Genomic DNA, 17,416 nt, shown 5'->3' on the forward strand with positions numbered 1-17,416 from the left:
TGAGCGACAGTAGACGCAACACAGATGACCCTGAATCCATCATCTCACGGAGAGCGTGGCGTTAAACCTCATGCCGTTTGCTTATAGAGATACTGCACAGAAAAACTTTGATTTCATAAAGCGAAACAGTGAAGCCAGAGCAGCTTGTGTGATTTGGAGTTTTCACCTTTTCCAGGAAATATTCAGTCTTATGAAATATGTCCACACACACACACACACACACACACACACACAGACGTCATGTTGATCACTCTGAGAACTGAACACCCCCACACATGCACTGGAAGACAATGTACTGTTGATTTAAGAGTCAAGTCATCCAGGACTTGTTTTCCTAATCCAGGTTATGGTTCCAAACCTTTATCTGACTCGTATTCACTCAGTGGTCAGTTTATTAGGAACCCCTGTGTCAGTGTAAATCCAGCAGCCCTGCAGTAAATCCTCCTTGATAACGTTCAGTCTGTTTATTTTACAGACTCATGTTTGTGCAGTCAGCCCCACATTTTGTGCCAACAAATTCATGTGGAGACATCTGAGAGAATAAACAGCACAGAAACCTGGTGTTGGTTAAAGACAATACTTAGTTTATGGAAAGGTTCCTCATTTGGACCTGGACATATCAGAGCAGCCGTTCATCTACCACTTATTCTTATATTTAGACAATCTCAGCTGCCAGTGGGCGAGACCTGGGGTCTGATATAGTGCGACACCACTGCTTTTGTGGGTGTTTGTGGGTGAGACATCTATCCTCTGGGTACCATGAATGTCTGTGCAAAGAATCATGGGAATTCATCCTGTCGTCACGGTTCATTAATGTTTGAACCAAGGAGCTGGGCGGACTGCTGCCCATGCTGCAGCAACTGGAGTAATAAACGATGTGTCTGGACACATTCATCTCACTCAGGTTTCCTGCTGCAGTCACACAGCTAACACAGTGAGCTGCCACCTTTCCTGTTTTATCAGAGATTTTCCATTAATCTGAACCCCTGAGTGCAGATGAACGAGGAAACCGCTGTGTGATAATCATCACAGCACATTAATGGAGGGGAAGGCCGTGATTCAATTCACTGTAATGAGCTGTTCCTGCAACTCTGCACATTTGGCTCTGAATTATCGGAAGGACTGTGCTGGATTTAATGCTGATGGTGTAAGCTGCTCATTTTTCAGTGCTGTGCTTTCATCTGAGGCCAGAACATGAGTTCATGTGGCATCACAAATCCCTTATGTCACGGATACGCTGAAACATCTCGGGAAACACACTCACTTGCTTGAATTAGAGGAGAATGTCGATACCAAATTAACGTCTGTGTGTTAGGTGGAGACAGGCAGCAGTTAGCTTAGCTTAGCATAAAGGCTGAAAACAGGGGGAAACTGTTAGCCTGCATTTTTGTCATTTAACATGTCAAGGATATTTATTACTATTGTCTAATATACTGTACAACAAATAAAACAGAGGACTAATCAATAATAATAATAAACCAATCACTGTGGTTAGTTTAGTTGTGTAGTGAACAGATAAATTATGTGTCCAGGTGCCAAAAAACGTTTAAAGTTAAATGAATAAACTGTAATAAACTACATTTTCATTTAAGTGACTATTAATGAGAGTAAAGGAACAAACTACAAAGGTTTCATCTTTATTTTTTACAGGCCGATTTGAGGTAAAGGGAAAAGTATGAAGCTTCATATTCTTACATTTTGGACTCATGAGCTTTCACTGACTTTTATTGTTTATTCTCCTAACAAAGAGTATTAAACTAGTTTGACACTACAATGCTTTGTAAACCCAGTGGTTTTATTTTAAAACAATACTCATCAAATATAAAACCTGTGTCCAAAGACACATGAGCAGCACCCTCGATAAACTGGACCGTGTGAGGTGACATCATCGCACTGAAGGTGATTATTCACTGGATTTCAATGAGGAACATCGCCATCTACAGTTTATCATCATCTCATCATCAGACCTTTAAAAACCTCTGAAAAAGCCTCAATTCTTCGCTAATTTGAATTAAGAAAAACCCTTAATCCAAAAATCTATCAATAATTATCTCATGTTAATCTGCTATTTCATACTGATTCAAAAACGGGTCTTTACAGTGGGAGGTTTTTTCCAAAGTGTGTAATGGTAATTTTTTTAATTCCTAATTTTAATATTTTTGACAGGGGCTCAATAGTTGTGACAGTATTTTGAGCTCATTTTACTTGGAATTAATTAAAACCAGGATTATCGTGATTTTCATCAGAATAAAAAGTTGGCACATACAGAAACTCTAGGCCAGTGCACATATGCACCGTGTGCAGGTTAACAGGAACCACAACTAGACCAAACTATAACAAAAACGCTTCCGGAAATTACCTTCAAAATAAAACTAGTTTGGTTGGACGTGTGTGTGGTAGAATAGGCAGCACCCATCAGGGGCCTTTCTGTGTGGAGTCTGCATGTTCTCCCTGTGCTTGTGTGGGTTTTCTCCAGGTACTCTGGTTTCCTCCCACAGTCCAAAAACATGTATGTCAGGTTGATTGGTGACTCTAAATTGCCCATAGGAGTGAGTGTGAGTGTGTGAGGTTGTTTGTCTCTATGTGGCCCTGTGATGGACTGGGGACCTGTCCAGGGTGGACCCCTGCCTTTCACCCAAAGAGAGCTGGGATAGGCTCCAGCAGATCCCTGGGACCGTGGTTAGGACTAAGGGGGTACAGATGATGGATGGATAAAACAGCTTGAGCTACCTGCCACCGCTGCTTTTATTACTTATAACTTAAAGTATGTTAATGATGTGTCCAATAATCTGTGTGTGACCATGAAGGATAAAAGTGTAAAAGACAGCATTTCTCTGATCTTGGAAATATTGTCTCTACTGGGGAAAGGGGCTTTATTGTGAAGTGAGCAGCGGTGACTTCCGGCGAGCCGCAGATTTCCGCGGGTTGCTTTGCGCTCGGAGCAGCGTTAGCCGCGTTAGCCGCGGAGGAGGACCACCGAGGAGGATCATGGAATAAACATGGCCCACAACAAAAGCCTTTTCTTGGAAGGTAAGCCCTGACACTGCGCCCGGCGTGCCCGCCCGGTCACCACACGTTTTACCCGGGCGCAGCCGTCGGATTCGCGCCGGTACCGGCCGAGGCAGATTCGGGTCCGGCTCAGATAGTCGGTCCAAGATATAAGCGAGTCTGGAGCGGGTGCACGGTTGGCTAGGTGGCTAACGTTAGCATCATAACGATGGCTGCTCTTACAGCCCTGATCCCGAACCAGCCGGGTTTAACTGAGCGCTGCCAGGCCGGTGACACCGCCACATCTTCGGGCCTGCAGCCGGAAGGGGGAAACTGGCCTGTGGGGGGACGGGGGGTCCGGCCCGGAGGATTTTAAAGTGCATCTGGGGCTGAGCTAGCAGCGTTAGCGCTGACGTTAGCTGGATCTGCAATGTGGAGCTGGGTTAGCGATAGCGGAGACAGGCCTTCCTGTGTTTGCGAGGCTGACAGCAACCACACAGGGTTTATGGAGTCCAGAAAGACCCCAAAAGACCCCAAACCGCTTTAAAGGTCCAAATAAAACCGTCCAGGGCTGGTCCTGACGCCCGGACAGCTGCTGGGCTCCTGGGCTAACATGCTAACTTCCAGGTTGATGCGTTGGCTGCCTGATATTAAAACATGTAAACAATCATGTTCCCAGTGATGTGAGGGACGGTGGTTTCACACGGGGGCCCCCGTGTCTCTGGTGGTCTGGACTAAACTGATATTTACCAAAAACACACGTGTCTAAAATGTAAACAGCCTGAACAACAGGTACAACATCATCAGCCATTGCTGCCTTGCTCTGTGGCTTCAATGAAAAGTTGAGCTCTGACAGATTTTGTTATAGAAACAAGTCTCCAAGTCTCCAAGGTCCCCCCTCAGCCAAAGCAGACCTAAGTTCAGGTTTGGAAATAAAAGACGTTTAGAGATGACATGACTAGTTGGTTGTGTTCTCGACTGACAGAAAATGAACCTGCAGCTACTGAAGATTTGCTGCTGTTCTCGTCATTTATCTTTGTTTTCATAGGACAAACTCTGGCTATGACCCAAAGCTAAAATGACTCACTACAGCACGATATGTGGATTAATCCGCCTCTGGAAATAGTCCTCAACTAAAACAGTCTCTCCTACGTTTCTTTCATTCCAAAACAACAACAACAAACAGCTGTAGGAAACTTCTAGGTCTCAAAAAATGCGGCTCAGGGTTTGTGAGGTGGTTTTAAATGGGAACCAGTGAGCTTGATGGGTTAGATGGGGCCAGAGGATTTTCATGGACTTTTATTTTCTCAGTTTCTCTGAACAGCTGTGCAAGAAAGCATCCAAGGCTAAAACTGGGGCAGAAAATATTTTTAATAAGTATGTGTGTACATAAGTATGTATTAATCTGACACAGACCTTTCAGTTCACATTTACAGATCAACTTCCTGTCTTGTGTTTATGTTCCTACATGGTTTGCTAGTTGGGTGTGTTTTAATGAGCTACACAGGTTGGTTTGTTGTGTTATTACATTACTTAGGATGTTTAATCCCTTTTGTTTGTCCTTCGGTGGTGACATAAGCCAAGATAATGCAGTGCACGGTCACAGTTAAGAGGACGGTAAATAATCCCATGTTTCTCATCAGGGTTTGGATGTTTGTCATTGGTGAAACTGGCCTCAGACCAGCATTAAGATCTGTGTGTGTGTGTGTGTGTGTGTGTGTGTGTGTGTGTGTGTGTGTGGAGCATAAACTGGAGGTTTAGTAAATAGGTGCGTTACATTCGAGGCTCTGTGCGGCCGTGAACGGGTCATATGGATTTCAGCGTCATGTGAAAGTCAAAGCGCTCTTTGAGCTGACTTCGCCTCATGTTTGCATAGACGGGGTTTGTGCTGTCGTAGTTGCCGTCACAGATCCACGATAGAGGATCCACCGCTACACCCTCCACACATGAAATAAACAAGCGAAGTAGAAGTGAAGCTCAGTGGGAAGCTAAACGTCCCCTCACTAAACCGCATCAGGGTGTTTGGAAAGTGAATTAAAAGCTGAATCTTGTGGGTTGACTCTGTGTATTAACTGGCAAATATAAGAAAAACCCAATCAGGTTTGAGGAGGATTGAAGCAGATGACTGATCCTCCTGAGGCAGAAGAAATCTGGGACCATAATCCATTGTGTGATTTTTAACTTGGGAAGATCAGTTTTCTCAGAAATGGATTATCAGACACCAGTTTGTCCAGATAAATGTTCTGCTGCTCGACTGCGTGGGGAGGGGAGGCCAGGAGGAAAATGGGCTCAGTAACTCACAATTTGGTTTTGGAGGAAACAAAAGGAGACAGCTGCACTTCAGCACATGCACAGTATGTATGAGATGTCAGGAACTGAGTCTCTTCAGGCTGAGGGCTCCTCCATTAATGATGTGCACACATGATGGTGCAGGTGGATTCGGTGTGGAGGCTGAACCGGCAGGACCAAAGCGACGGTTGGGTTGTGTAGAGCTGCAGGAATATTTCTTTGCTGCTTGGTTTATGTTTCCCAGGTCTAGTGAAGAGAAAACCTTCCACGTTGGATGTGTCTTGTTGTTGTTGACCGTTTTGTTGTTCACAAATTTCAGTTGATTTGGGGAGGAAATAGGAAACCACAGTGCCAGACAAAAACCCTGACACCTGGCAGATGGTGAAGGTCTGTGCATCAGCAGAAACATGGTGAAAACAAGAAAATAAAAAAGGGGGGCAGCAGCTGCTCACACTGTGGGCAGATGCGGTACAATAAAAATCATAATTATTTACAAACCCTCGGGCCAATCGTTTGTTTTTGTTTGGTGCCTCAGTCCATAACACTTTATGAGTGTAAATCCCACAGTGGACTCTTCAAATCCCAGTTTTATCTGGCCCACGATCCCAAATCAGAAGGTTTTCAGTTCACTGTCAAATACGTCAAAGCTGAACTGCTTGAAGTTGAAAATGACTGAAATGATGAATGGATCTTTGCAGACTGCAGAATGTTTTCCTGCTGATTAAGGGTGAATTAGCGGGACTCACCACCTTGAAAACACAATTTAGAGTTAGCATGACATTTCACAGCTACACCTAAACGCAGACAGACACGGACTCCAGTCAGTCTGAGATGAAGGAGTTCGACTGAAGGAATCAGCTCAGTGATGTCTTAAAATAATGAAGATGCACTTGTGAGTGTGTTTGTGTTATTTCTAGAATGATGCTCATGCAGTTGAATAAGTGCAAAAGGTTCTGTTAATTACAACCAGTTTTTCATGTCATCCAGCTGAAATGACCAGTCCTAAGTGGGACCTCATCTGAGTGGTCATTCCAGCTGATGCCTGTGTCCCCACACTGATCTGAGTCTGGTTTGCTGTTTAATTCAAGCCCTGGATAGATCAGAGACCAGGAGAGATGGAGGCTACAAGCACAACTGGAGCTTTTCTCTCTCTGGTGACAGCGAAGAGGAAAGGAGACATGAGTAAGCACTTCTCCGGCCCTCGTCTTCAGCACCACGGGCGCTGCACTGCATCACTTTCCCACCACACAGGCCTCGCTCCACACTCAGGGAGAGACGCCTCTGCTGATCAGCAGCTCTGCGCCTGCATGTGTCATACAAACTGGACCCTGCTCGGGTTGGACCGACGTATTCGTGAGCTGCTGAGTGAAAATGGATCATCAGACCCGAAGAGATTCCTTTAGTTCACAAATAACGTTCGGAGTCACTTCTTTAACAGTTGGGTCTGGATTTTTGTGTTTGAGTACAAATATCGTGCGGAGGCTGACGCCAACCATGAATGTGGTGTACTCAGTGTGACGTGTGTGAATCCAGAACCCGGTTTATCCTATCAGATGTTCTGGATTAGAAGCAGCTATAAACCGTCTGTGGGATGAAAATGGTCAACAGACGCTGCTTTGGTTACGCTTTGTATATCTGCAGCGTAGGTCTGCCACTGTCTATTTAACTGCCCAATACAAACTACCGCCCCCTGCTGGTGTGGAGAGGCATTTCCTCTCACCAGGCGCAGAACATACGAGCTGGTTGGCTGTCAGCTGGAGTCTGTGGTGCGTTCAATTACACTTTTTGGTCCGGATGAAGGCGACGTTTAGGGACACAACAGTCGGCCTTAGTCGCTGCTGGTTCTTTGTTGTTGGCTCAATAAATTATAATAATTGTATAATTGTTACTGAAGTCCATTTTAAACTTTAAACAAATCCACAAGCGGCAGTTACATGAAAATATATCGGTCAAACCCAAGGGTCCTGTTTGTCTCCGTTATTGTGCAGATGTGTCATTTGACATTCACACAAAGACAACACAATCAACATCAGTCAGTAAAAACGCAGTAACACACAGCACCAACATGTTGTCTCTTTTCTTTTGCTCTCAGAGCGAGCGTGGTGAGTGTGGAGGAGATGGACAGGCAGCAGTCGAGCTCCCCTGAGGAGAAAAAGGTAAACCCCCCCGTCTCCCAGCCCCGATCTTACTGAGTCCCAGTGGGCCGCAGGGCTCTGCGACACAGCTGCTGGCACCTGGCGCTGTAGAACATTACAGCACCCTGGCAGCCCACGCTGCTCGGGTGCTGGGGGAAATGTGAGTGGGTGCAGGATGTTGGTTTGTGATTTATCTACAGTGCATAATATTCCTGTTAAATTGGATGGTGGTGATGGGGGTGTCACATGAACATGTTTGGGTCTGGGCCTTTGTTCATGTGTCTGTCTCCCATTTTGGTTCAGAGTCAAATCTCTCAAATGATTTCCCATGAAATCTGTGTCACACATTCATAGCTCTTACAAGAACGACTCCTAAAGAGTCTGTGGCTCCGACTCTTCCTCTAGCGCCACCAGCAGGCCAAGAGGCCCACTTCGTGTCAGGACTCCTCACAAACTGACTGAATATGTGTCGTAACGTGCTGTTAAATTTACGTACAGCATCTTAGAAGCTTTGCTGTCTGCATGTTACTATGCTGATCACAGCATTGATGGAAAAAATCAAATGTTCTACCTGCAGGTTTGCTGATATGTTTACATGGAATTTGTAGGAGCATTGGTGATAATGTAATTACAGTTGTTGGTTTGTATTTGTTTCTGTGTGAACGAAGTAAACACAACCCTGCAGCCATGAAAATGAGCCTCTCTCTCTTTTTCACAGGTTAATGCTACTGTTTATTTAAACCTGTAACTGCTTTTAAATTCAGCACTAAAACTAAAATAACCAACTCAGAGATTGAGCGCTTTCCCACATATTTAGTATCAGCAGACCCATCACTCACTTTCCTCTGGGGATTAAAGAAAATTGGCCAATTATTTACCGTTTTTTTTTGGTTCCTGTAAGCGACGAGCCTTTTTATGAATGAGTGTGTTGTCTCTGCAGTCTCCCAGCCTTAGGCACTTCAGCTCCTCCGAGCCCCTGAGAACGTATGAGAACCGGACGAATAACCACATGAAGTCCATGAACAAGCTGGCGCCCAGAAAGCTCAGGTCTGTTACTGTTCCAGACTTTATGTTTAGCTGAGTGCAGACACCCCCCCCCCCCCCCCCCAACACACACACACACACACACACACACACAGGATAATTATGATAAATTGACACTTTCCATCAGAGTTTGATATTTCAATGTGGTCTTTGTGAAATCAAGACTTCTGTCTGATGCATGAAGTGTCTGTGTTCCTGTCACAGTGAAGGTCAGCTAGCAGTTGCAACGTCCTCCCCTCTGCCTAACAGAACCAACTATTTAATCATCAGTCCTGCACCATCACAGGGCCTCGTTTTACAGGGGCGACACTTCCAGCACGCACAACTGTCTTCAACGATAAGGAAACCAGTCCAAAGGTAAGACACGGCGAGACCAAATCGTGTGATGAGTTTGTGCCTCGCAGGAAAAACAACGTGCAATTTTTGCTGCTTTTTTTCGTTAGTGCTACGTTTATCGTTCAGCTGGAAGTTCTTCAAGGAGTTAAACCAGTAAAAAGTCTGTGGATTTGTGTTTAATGCACACAGTAGGATCTTAAATGTAGATGAAAGTAGTTTAAGTCTGAACGTGGTCCTCTTGATAGACGCGTCTGTAAAACAATCAGCTCTTAATTGAGCTGCAGGGTCTAAAAAATGAATGATTGCATTCATGAAGACGTTTCTCTTTGATTTCTGTCTTCAAGCAGCCTTGATTTGAAGGAGAGGTAAGACTTTGATCCTGCAGAGCGAGTCTTTAACAGATCAGGTCTCATTTCACGCTTCTTTCATGTCCACGAACGTTTAATGTGTTTCTGTCGACAGACTGTGGCGCTCTCTGTTTTTGCTTTGTTGGTTCATGTGTAAAATTCGCTCTGTGCTGTGACAACCACATTTTACATTACTACATTATCAGTGTTGGCAGGACCAGGTGCTCGCTTCCAGCAGGCGTCTTCAAAAGTTTGTCGATGTGAAAATAAAACTTGTTTCCTCCTGCAGAAATGACTTTGCCACCACACGAGCTGTGGAAGTGGACAGCATCGTCCTCACCTGTCCCGAGACCCCAGGTACGGGAGAGCAGGATGGCAGCCATTGCTGTTAAATCTGCTTTTGTATTTACTCATTTCGGTTTAATAACAATGACCTGTAAGTATTTAAAGACTCAGTCAGTCGATTGTTCTGTTGGTTTAATTTTGCAGATGACGACACCTTGAGCATCAAACGTCGCGTCCAGCAGAAGAGGAGACCGTTGGAGGACTGCTGCAGCTTCCCCTCACAAGTCAAAGCAGCAGAGGTAAGAGAAAGGACTTCACTACCCAGAAACCACCTGTATGTCGTCTTCTCTCAGAGCTGGTGCAGAATCGAGCTTTTTCTGGCAGGAGTTCTTTGCTGCTGAGTGAGGTTTTGGTTTATCTGCCGCACGTTGCCACAAAAACAACAACATTTGTGTTTTTGTTGAGACAAAAGACCAGTTTTCAAATCATGTTAGAGATTTGATGTGTGCCAGTAAATTGTTCTCGTTAGAGGAAGAAAGTTCATCTCGTCTCTAATGAGCGTTTTTCTTCGGCAGCCTGTCGGGCCGGCCTCCTGTCAGTCGGTGTGTATGAAGTGCAAAAAGCCGACGGAGGACAGCAGCAAGTGTCAGAACTGTGGTCTGCCGGTGCCGCCCTGTCAACAGGCCACGCTGTCGTCTCCGACACCCCGGCCCCCCATCAGGTCGCAGCCTTCCCCCGGACCAAACAGTCTGCAGATCAACTTCTACAAACCTGCCACGAGGGCGCCCCATGTGGACACTTTGCCCATGCGGATCACGAGCAACAGAGGAACCCTGCTGCCTCTGAACAACGGCAGGCCGCCCCTGTTGGCCGGGACGTCGAGCTGCTGCAGAGTCAGGAACCCCCCCAAAGGGAAAAGGACGGCGGCAGCACAGCAGCACAAGCTCAACGACCCCAGTAAGGAGAAACAAGTAGTTGTGCTGTGGTTGGTCATTCGTAGCTATTAAGTCCTTTGTTCGGCAACAACCACAGATCTGCTGCAGCGTCTGGGCAGATCTGGCTCCTGGTGCCGGTTTGTCGACCAGTGGGGCTAAACTGGGATTGAGTTCAGGATGTTCAGATGTGTCAGTGATGGCTGCAGTCAGAGCCAGGCTGAAAGCTGGAATCTGACACTTTGCTGCCTGTTTGAAGGCTGTTTACTCAGTTTCATCACTGCCGTTCCCAAAGATTCATAGCTGGAATGAAATTATTCCACCAATGCAGGTTAAAAACCACCGTGGACAAAAAACATTAAAAACTCAATCCAGGGCAGTGTTGATTTCCCAAATGCAGTCAAAAGACAGGACGTGTATATTTCTGCACATAAAGTGATGCACATTTTAAAATCTATGATCCATGGTGGGATTTATTAAAAAGAAAAATAGGAGTAAAATAATTAGAAAAAGAACAAATACGACAGAAAAACCAGCCAGAAACTGATTTCGCCTCCATTTAAATAACACATTTAAAGTTGCACCTAAATCCTAAAGGCTTTGATGTGATGTCATGTGTGAAATTAAAACTTCAGTTTCTGTTGGACCTAAAAAGGCGTCACTGCCTGGAGCTTGCATCAAAACACAACAATCCATTGAAAGACAATCACAAGAAAATATAATATAAATAAATATAGCCCATTATATATGTGTGCACACATTAAACTGAAGAACAGCGTCACATCGCTCAGTCTCCTCCAAAGCTGCTGGGTTCCCATATGTTCCTTCCAGTTTGGCTCCATCAGCATCTTCTCCATAAAAGTCCAACCAATGTGAAGCGTCCTGGTCTCTCCACTGCCCCCCCTCCTCCATGTTGATGTTTCCCACACTGAACGATGACGACAGGCGACATGTGCAGAGGAGGGAGACGTTAAAACGACCACATGGATTCTGATCTGACAGGAATCAGATCTAGGACCACATATGCAGGTGGACCAGATCTGGTTTGGTCTGTTCACACTGAGGGAACATCAGATTTAGGAAACTTCTGCTTAAAGATATTCTGACGTTTTCCCTTCTCCAGTCGTCCTGTCCAGCGATGATGATGAGGAGGAGGAGGCCGACAACGCCAGCACAGGAAGCGTCAACAGGTTGGACAGCGTTTCCCCTCGACCCGCTGACTCGGCTCACTCCTCTCCGGCGCCCTCCGGAGGCAGAGTGGAGGCGGCGGTGAAAAGTGCCGAAGAGCAGGAGGAGCTCAACAACGACGAATTCTTTGAAGACGTCAACATGAAGATCACGATACCACGGAAAGGGCGGATGAAAGATCAGGTGAGGCTCAGCGGCAACAGCACCTGCAGAGGAATTATGTGAAGCTTCATGTCTTTACCCTTCAGTATGGCGAGTCCCTAAAGCCACATGTTTCTTCCCAGTTTGGAAATCAGCCTGCTGAGCAGTTTTCACCCAGGACAAAAAAGCCCAAATTGAGTTCGAGTAAGTGTGACAGCATCATACTGAAGTGTCGGAGCATCAGAATAGGAACTCTGCGCAGGATGGTGACCAAACCCGTGGTGGTGAGTACTACTACTTATTTTGAAATACGGCCACGACGCACCAGTGACGTCTTCATCACATTTAGACTCAATAATCCGTTTTCCAAGGTGAAGGCATCTGCTGTCCTCCCAGACAGTAACTTAGAAACAGTGAACTTTTTGTTTTGTTCTCTCTCTTTTTAGTTTTCCATCAACCACATCGAGCTGGAAACCGAAGGTACGACCCAGCGGTGGTTAACTCGGTGGATCAGGCGTCAGCGCAGGCTGCTGTTTGTGAAAGATGCAGCTGTGCAGTTGTTTAAATTCAATTCATTTTGTGGCAACTTCCTGAGCAGAAAACGCCAAAATACAACAAGAAATAAGAGCAGACGAACATAAGAAACCTGATGTTGTCGTTTTATTGGTTCATGCAGGGATGTGTCCTGGTTTTCTGCAGTTTGCTGTCTTTAATAAGCATGTTTGTGTCTGTCGTGTCATGTTTTTGATGTTTCTGTTTGCTTACTTCTGTTTAGTTTGTTGATGTATTTGCGACGGAAAAAGACTCAGACCTGCTGTGTGTTTGCCGTCAGGCACGGAGCGCGACAGAATCGAGGTCTTTCTTCAGGCGTCGGAGCTGATCAGCTGCGAGTGGTGCAACGTGCGAAAGCTTCCCGTCTTGTTTTTCCAGACGACGCCGGAGGAGTGCGTCCGCCTGCGCACCCAGCTCGACATGACCAAGGAGAAAGGAGGCCATTGGTACGACTGTTCTGGAGACCGTGAGTACAAATACACACAGATACTGCAGGTTTTACTTGAACAAACTATCAAACTAAAAGAGTCTTAATGAAAACCTGTTCTGTGCCGTCAGAGTCGGATGAGAAATACATCGTTTTGATCTTCGAGAACGGCCTGGAGATGAAGGAGCAGATGATCCTGGAGGACATTCTGGGCGAGATCGGCAGGACCAACGACCTCAGCGACTTCCCCACGAAGCTAACCTTCGAAGAGGCCAACATCCGACTGGTCAACTACAACAAGGCGTCGAAGCAGAAGGAGGAGAAGGTCGGGGGGCTGCTTCAGTCTCAATTCAGTTCTATGTTTATTATCTGTAACCTGGATTGGATTTTTCTTTATCACAGCAGATGGTCCCAGTTTGTCCACTTGGGTTTTACTCATTAATGTAGAACCAAGTGGTTTTTTTGTTTTTTGCAGGGGAGGCTACCACAAACTCCTCCGAAACTCTCTCCGGTTGCCAAGGTCGCCCCGGTCAGCAAGGCTGCTCAGCTCACGCCTCCCGCACGCACACGGATGGCCACTCGCCAGCAAACCACCTACTATGGGGATGAAGACGAGGACATGACCGACCTCCAGCCCACCTTCTCCGGACCAGTCGTCAAGTGAGTGTCTGCGTCGTGGCCTGTGGGGCCGGTTTGACTGACATGGCGCTGATCATGATATGTCGATTATTTTGGAGAATTAACACTGATCCTGCAGGAACCACGACCGCGCTGTGACGCTTGTTGGTGCTTGTCTTCCAGGCTAATGGTGTATCCTCCCCCTCCAGCCAAAGGAGGCATCTCAGTCACTAATGAAGACCTCCACTGCCTTAATGATGGAGAATTCTTAAACGACGTTATCATAGACTTTTATTTAAAGTAAGTATTTGGCCATTTCCACAGTCAAATGAAAACATGAGTGGAACCTTCAGTTCTCATACTGAAATCAGTCATGTCTGTCTCTGTGTTAGATATTTAGTTTTAGAGAAATTGAAAAAAGAAGATGCACAGAGAATCCACGTTTTCAGCTCCTTTTTCTACAAGAGGCTGAACCAGAGAGAGCAGAGGAGCGTTTCCGACGCAGCGAACCTGCCGTGAGTGTCCAGCAGAGGGTTTCTATCACCTCACCCTGTGTTCACACACAAAAGTTTCACTTTTGGGTTTGTTTCCCAGGATCCAGAAACGGAAGCACAACAGGGTTAAGACGTGGTCTAGACACGTGGATCTGTTCCAGAAGGATTTCATTTTTGTTCCCATCAACGAGTCGTGAGTCCTGAATTTGAAAGGAATCCTACGACTTGAATCATGTCCTGCTCTGCTTTTCTTGACGGGGCTGAGGCTAATTTTAATTCTTGTTTTGCCAGCGCCCACTGGTACCTGGCAGTCATCTGCTTCCCGGGCCTCGAGCGTCCCGTGTTGGAGCAGAACCCGCTGTACCATAGCCCGTTGCCAGTCTCAGCTTCAGACCCTCAGCCAGAAGAGAACATCCCGGACCACTGTCGCCCTTTGTCCCCGGACGGAGACGGGCTGGACAGCTCCTCGGAGCAGCTGTCCCCCGGGGTCCCTGAGGCGCCTGTCGAGGGTCAGTCCAACGGGGACCTCCCCAAGGAGAACTCCTTCACAGATCGGGGGGCGGAGCCTCCCAGCACCGCTGCATTGTCCAGCAACAACCGGGCTGATGGCGAGCAGCAGTACACGAGTGAGTCCAACGTTTGGTGACATGTTCCCAGAGTTTAGACAGAGATGTGTCTGTAACGTGCACAGTAACTGGGTCTGGGCCACTGTGGGCAGGACTGCCTTCATTTTCATAAACACATTATGAAAATTGTAGTTTCCATAAGTGCAGCTGCCGTCAAGTCTCTGAAAGCTGATGTTCCTGCTCTGGTGGAACGAACTGTGCTCCTGACAACGTGTAGGTGTGAGACGTTTCTGTGCTGCAGCAGCAAAGAACACGAGTAGTTTATCATTTAACAGACTAATGGTGTGGTTTTGGTTTGTGGATGGGATTTTTGGTTTTTTTTTTTTTTAGGCGAGTTGCACAGAATCAGCGTTTGCTACGGTTCAGGGAAAGCAGACGACGACACCTACACCTTCTCTGATGACCAGAGCTCCTGTCAGGTACTCGGTTCTGATGTTTTTCTTTATGTATCATTTCTGAGTCGACTGTCAGTCGGCATGAGCTGAAGAAGCTTTAGCGGAGGTGACGTTGGTGTTTCTGTGTCCAGGATGAGTGCAGCGAGGACGGGACTCTGGCTGAAGAAGCGCTCAGCTCTGACGCCGCTGGTTTGGCCTCCAGACAAACCGTCTGCAAACAGTGAGTGGATGCACTTGTTGTTTTTCACCTGCAGGAGGCGCCACCGCTCTGCTTATGTTGATCTGTTGCAGTCAGTGGAACTAGGTTGACACATTACTCTGAGTAAGTCTCATAAGGTTATATTAGCTTCCACAGTGTTCATCATTTAACGTGCACAGATAAGTGTCCTCACCTTTCCATTACATTGAGCATTAAAGTTTTTCTTTACCTCAGTGCATCTTTAGTTTAAAGGCCTTTTTTCCAGCTGATGCAGAAAGAAATTGCCCAAATTTACCACAACAGGCTCAGAGCCTCTGTTGGAAAAGAGTCACTAATAAAATCAGTTGTCCGGGGCCTGCTGCGCGACATCACTGGTCTGAGGTTCTAGACCTTTAAAACTTAACTCTTCTTTCTTTCCTCAGGCCTTGTATTCTCATCATGGACTCTCTGCGTGGTCCGGCCAGGTCGACCGTGGTCAAAACCCTGAGAGAGTGAGTTCCTGCTGCTCCATCTGTAAAACACAGCTTGGTTTGTAGAGCGTTTAACACCTGAAATTTGCAAATGAAATTAGGCCTGGAAACTAAACTAGAGGGAGAGACAGACAGATGTGCAGCATGTTGAAGCACTGATGTAAATGAATTTGTAAAAATGTTATTGTAGACACATTTACAGTAAGTTATCCCAGTAACTCTAACGTCAGGTTCAAATCCAGGTTTATCACAGCACTTCAGTGTGTTCAGTCCCCGACTGAGGACGTTTAATCTGCTTCAGAAGAATCAGTCTGTGCAGGTTTGTAGTTGGAGATTGTTAACACTGAGCGTAACCCAACGTCCAGCTGGGGTTGACGGCCTGCAAGTGAGTTGTGTTGTCATGTGACGTCAGAGACTGGCCCTGATTGGAGGCAGAAAATGTAATAAAATATTAGATTTTTTATTGACTTTCATCTTGGCTGTTTTTATGACAAAACTAACAAGGTTATTTAGATGATGAGAAATTTATTTTTTTTAACGGAATCTTTGAGTAGGAAAAGCTGGGACTGACACTGGGTGCGTTTGTTTTAGGTACCTGGAGGTGGAGTGGGAGGTGCGTAAAGGGACTCAGCGGAGTTTCGGGAAGGATGTGATGAGGGGCTCCAGCCCACGTGTGCCTCAGCAGGATAACTTCAGCGACTGTGGAGTTTACATCCTGCAGTATGTGGAGAGCTTCTTCGAGGTGAGAGGAGGAGCTTTATAAACGTCCTCCCACCTTTATCAGCGTTTCACTTCCCCTGTCGTCTTTGTTTTCATCCATAAAAACTGCATCACCAATTAGTGATGAAAGAAAACGCTGCAGTATGACGGTGCTTAAATCGGCTGTTTCACTCTTTGACTCCAGCGTAACAAACGTAAACTAAGACAGGAAGTAGTTTGAATGAACGCCCGCTAACATTAGCATTAGCAAACCTAGCTGACTAGCAACATTTCCACCATTGGCTGAATCAGAAAGTGTTAGATCTGCTCCTGCACTGAGGAGACCTGGCCTCAGGGTGGCCTCCACAATAAAGGCGACCCTAAGGAGATCCACTGTTTGCAAAATGCGTCATGTGAAAATCTAATTCTCAGGGAGCACAAATCTGTGAACACGATCTATAAACACTGATGTTGGATGTTAGAGGGTCTGTGAGAAATACAAATGAGGATCCCGCTGTTCCCAATGGCTGGTGAATCCACATTTCACGTGGATTTTTATGGGATTTGTTGACAGTAAGAAATATTTTTCAAACCTTTAGATAATCTGTCTTCTTTGATCTTTTCCCACAGAATCCGATTCCTAGTTTCCATCTGCCGGTGAACCTGTCGGATTGGTTTCCTCAGCAGAGGATGAAGACGAAGCGTGAAGAGATCAGAGAGCTGATCCTGAAGATTCAGGCTCAACAAGAGCTGGACAAGAAGAAGTCCGACCAGGACGATGCTGCTCCGGGCTCTCCGGAGGAGCCCGAGATTGAAGAGACTTCTGGGTTGTCGGGCCAGCCTCCAAACCTCGCCATCAGCCCCTGAAACGACCCCACCCTCCTCCGCCTCGGCCTGGTGGTGGGTGGTGGGTGCAAACCTGATTTTAAGCTGCTGGTTCATTTCAACATGTCCGAAACGGTCCCCACCTCCCTTCATTAACCACAGACATCAAACACACCTTTAAATTTGTATTGAATAAACATAAAGTGTAAATATGCTGGAGTTTTCCCGCTGCCTTTGTAATTTACTGTTTTATGACGCGTTCATCAAGTGGCTCATTAAGTTATGTTTTCATAGATGTTCTTCTCTCCAGGAGAGTCTGTGCAGAAGATACTGTTTCGCTCTTGCATCTTTTTTTATGCTTTCAAAGTTGTGTAGAGGAAGACGATAATAATAATAATAAGTAATAATAATAAAAAGCATAGAGAA

At 46.1% G+C, this 17,416-nt stretch overlaps 1 protein-coding gene across 2 annotated transcripts; it reads left to right on the forward strand.

The window, feature by feature from the left end:
- The first annotated feature begins 2,915 nt into the window (after positions 1-2,915).
- On the forward strand, positions 2,916-17,204 carry senp6a (SUMO specific peptidase 6a). 2 transcript variants are annotated; one of them, XM_026329567.1, is made up of 23 exons: positions 2,942-3,030; positions 6,366-6,459; positions 7,370-7,433; positions 8,353-8,459; positions 8,661-8,813; positions 9,429-9,496; positions 9,629-9,723; positions 10,000-10,381; positions 11,480-11,727; positions 11,829-11,969; positions 12,132-12,165; positions 12,518-12,703; positions 12,796-12,989; positions 13,140-13,324; positions 13,466-13,582; positions 13,675-13,797; positions 13,877-13,969; positions 14,068-14,402; positions 14,733-14,821; positions 14,929-15,017; positions 15,419-15,487; positions 16,058-16,208; positions 16,796-17,204. In XM_026329567.1, the coding sequence occupies exons 1-23, from the start codon at positions 3,000-3,002 to the stop codon at positions 17,030-17,032; spliced, it is 3,285 nt and encodes a 1,094-aa protein (XP_026185352.1). In that variant the 5' UTR covers positions 2,942-2,999; the 3' UTR covers positions 17,033-17,204. The 2 variants fall into 2 exon arrangements, with proteins under 2 accessions (XP_026185353.1, XP_026185352.1); XM_026329568.1 differs by lacking the exon at positions 6,366-6,459 and having other exon boundaries at positions 2,916-3,030.
- The last annotated feature ends 212 nt before the right edge of the window (positions 17,205-17,416 follow it).

Source organism: Mastacembelus armatus, chromosome 24 (genome assembly GCF_900324485.2).
Source record: "Mastacembelus armatus chromosome 24, fMasArm1.2, whole genome shotgun sequence".
Lineage (NCBI taxonomy): Eukaryota > Metazoa > Chordata > Actinopteri > Synbranchiformes > Mastacembelidae > Mastacembelus > Mastacembelus armatus.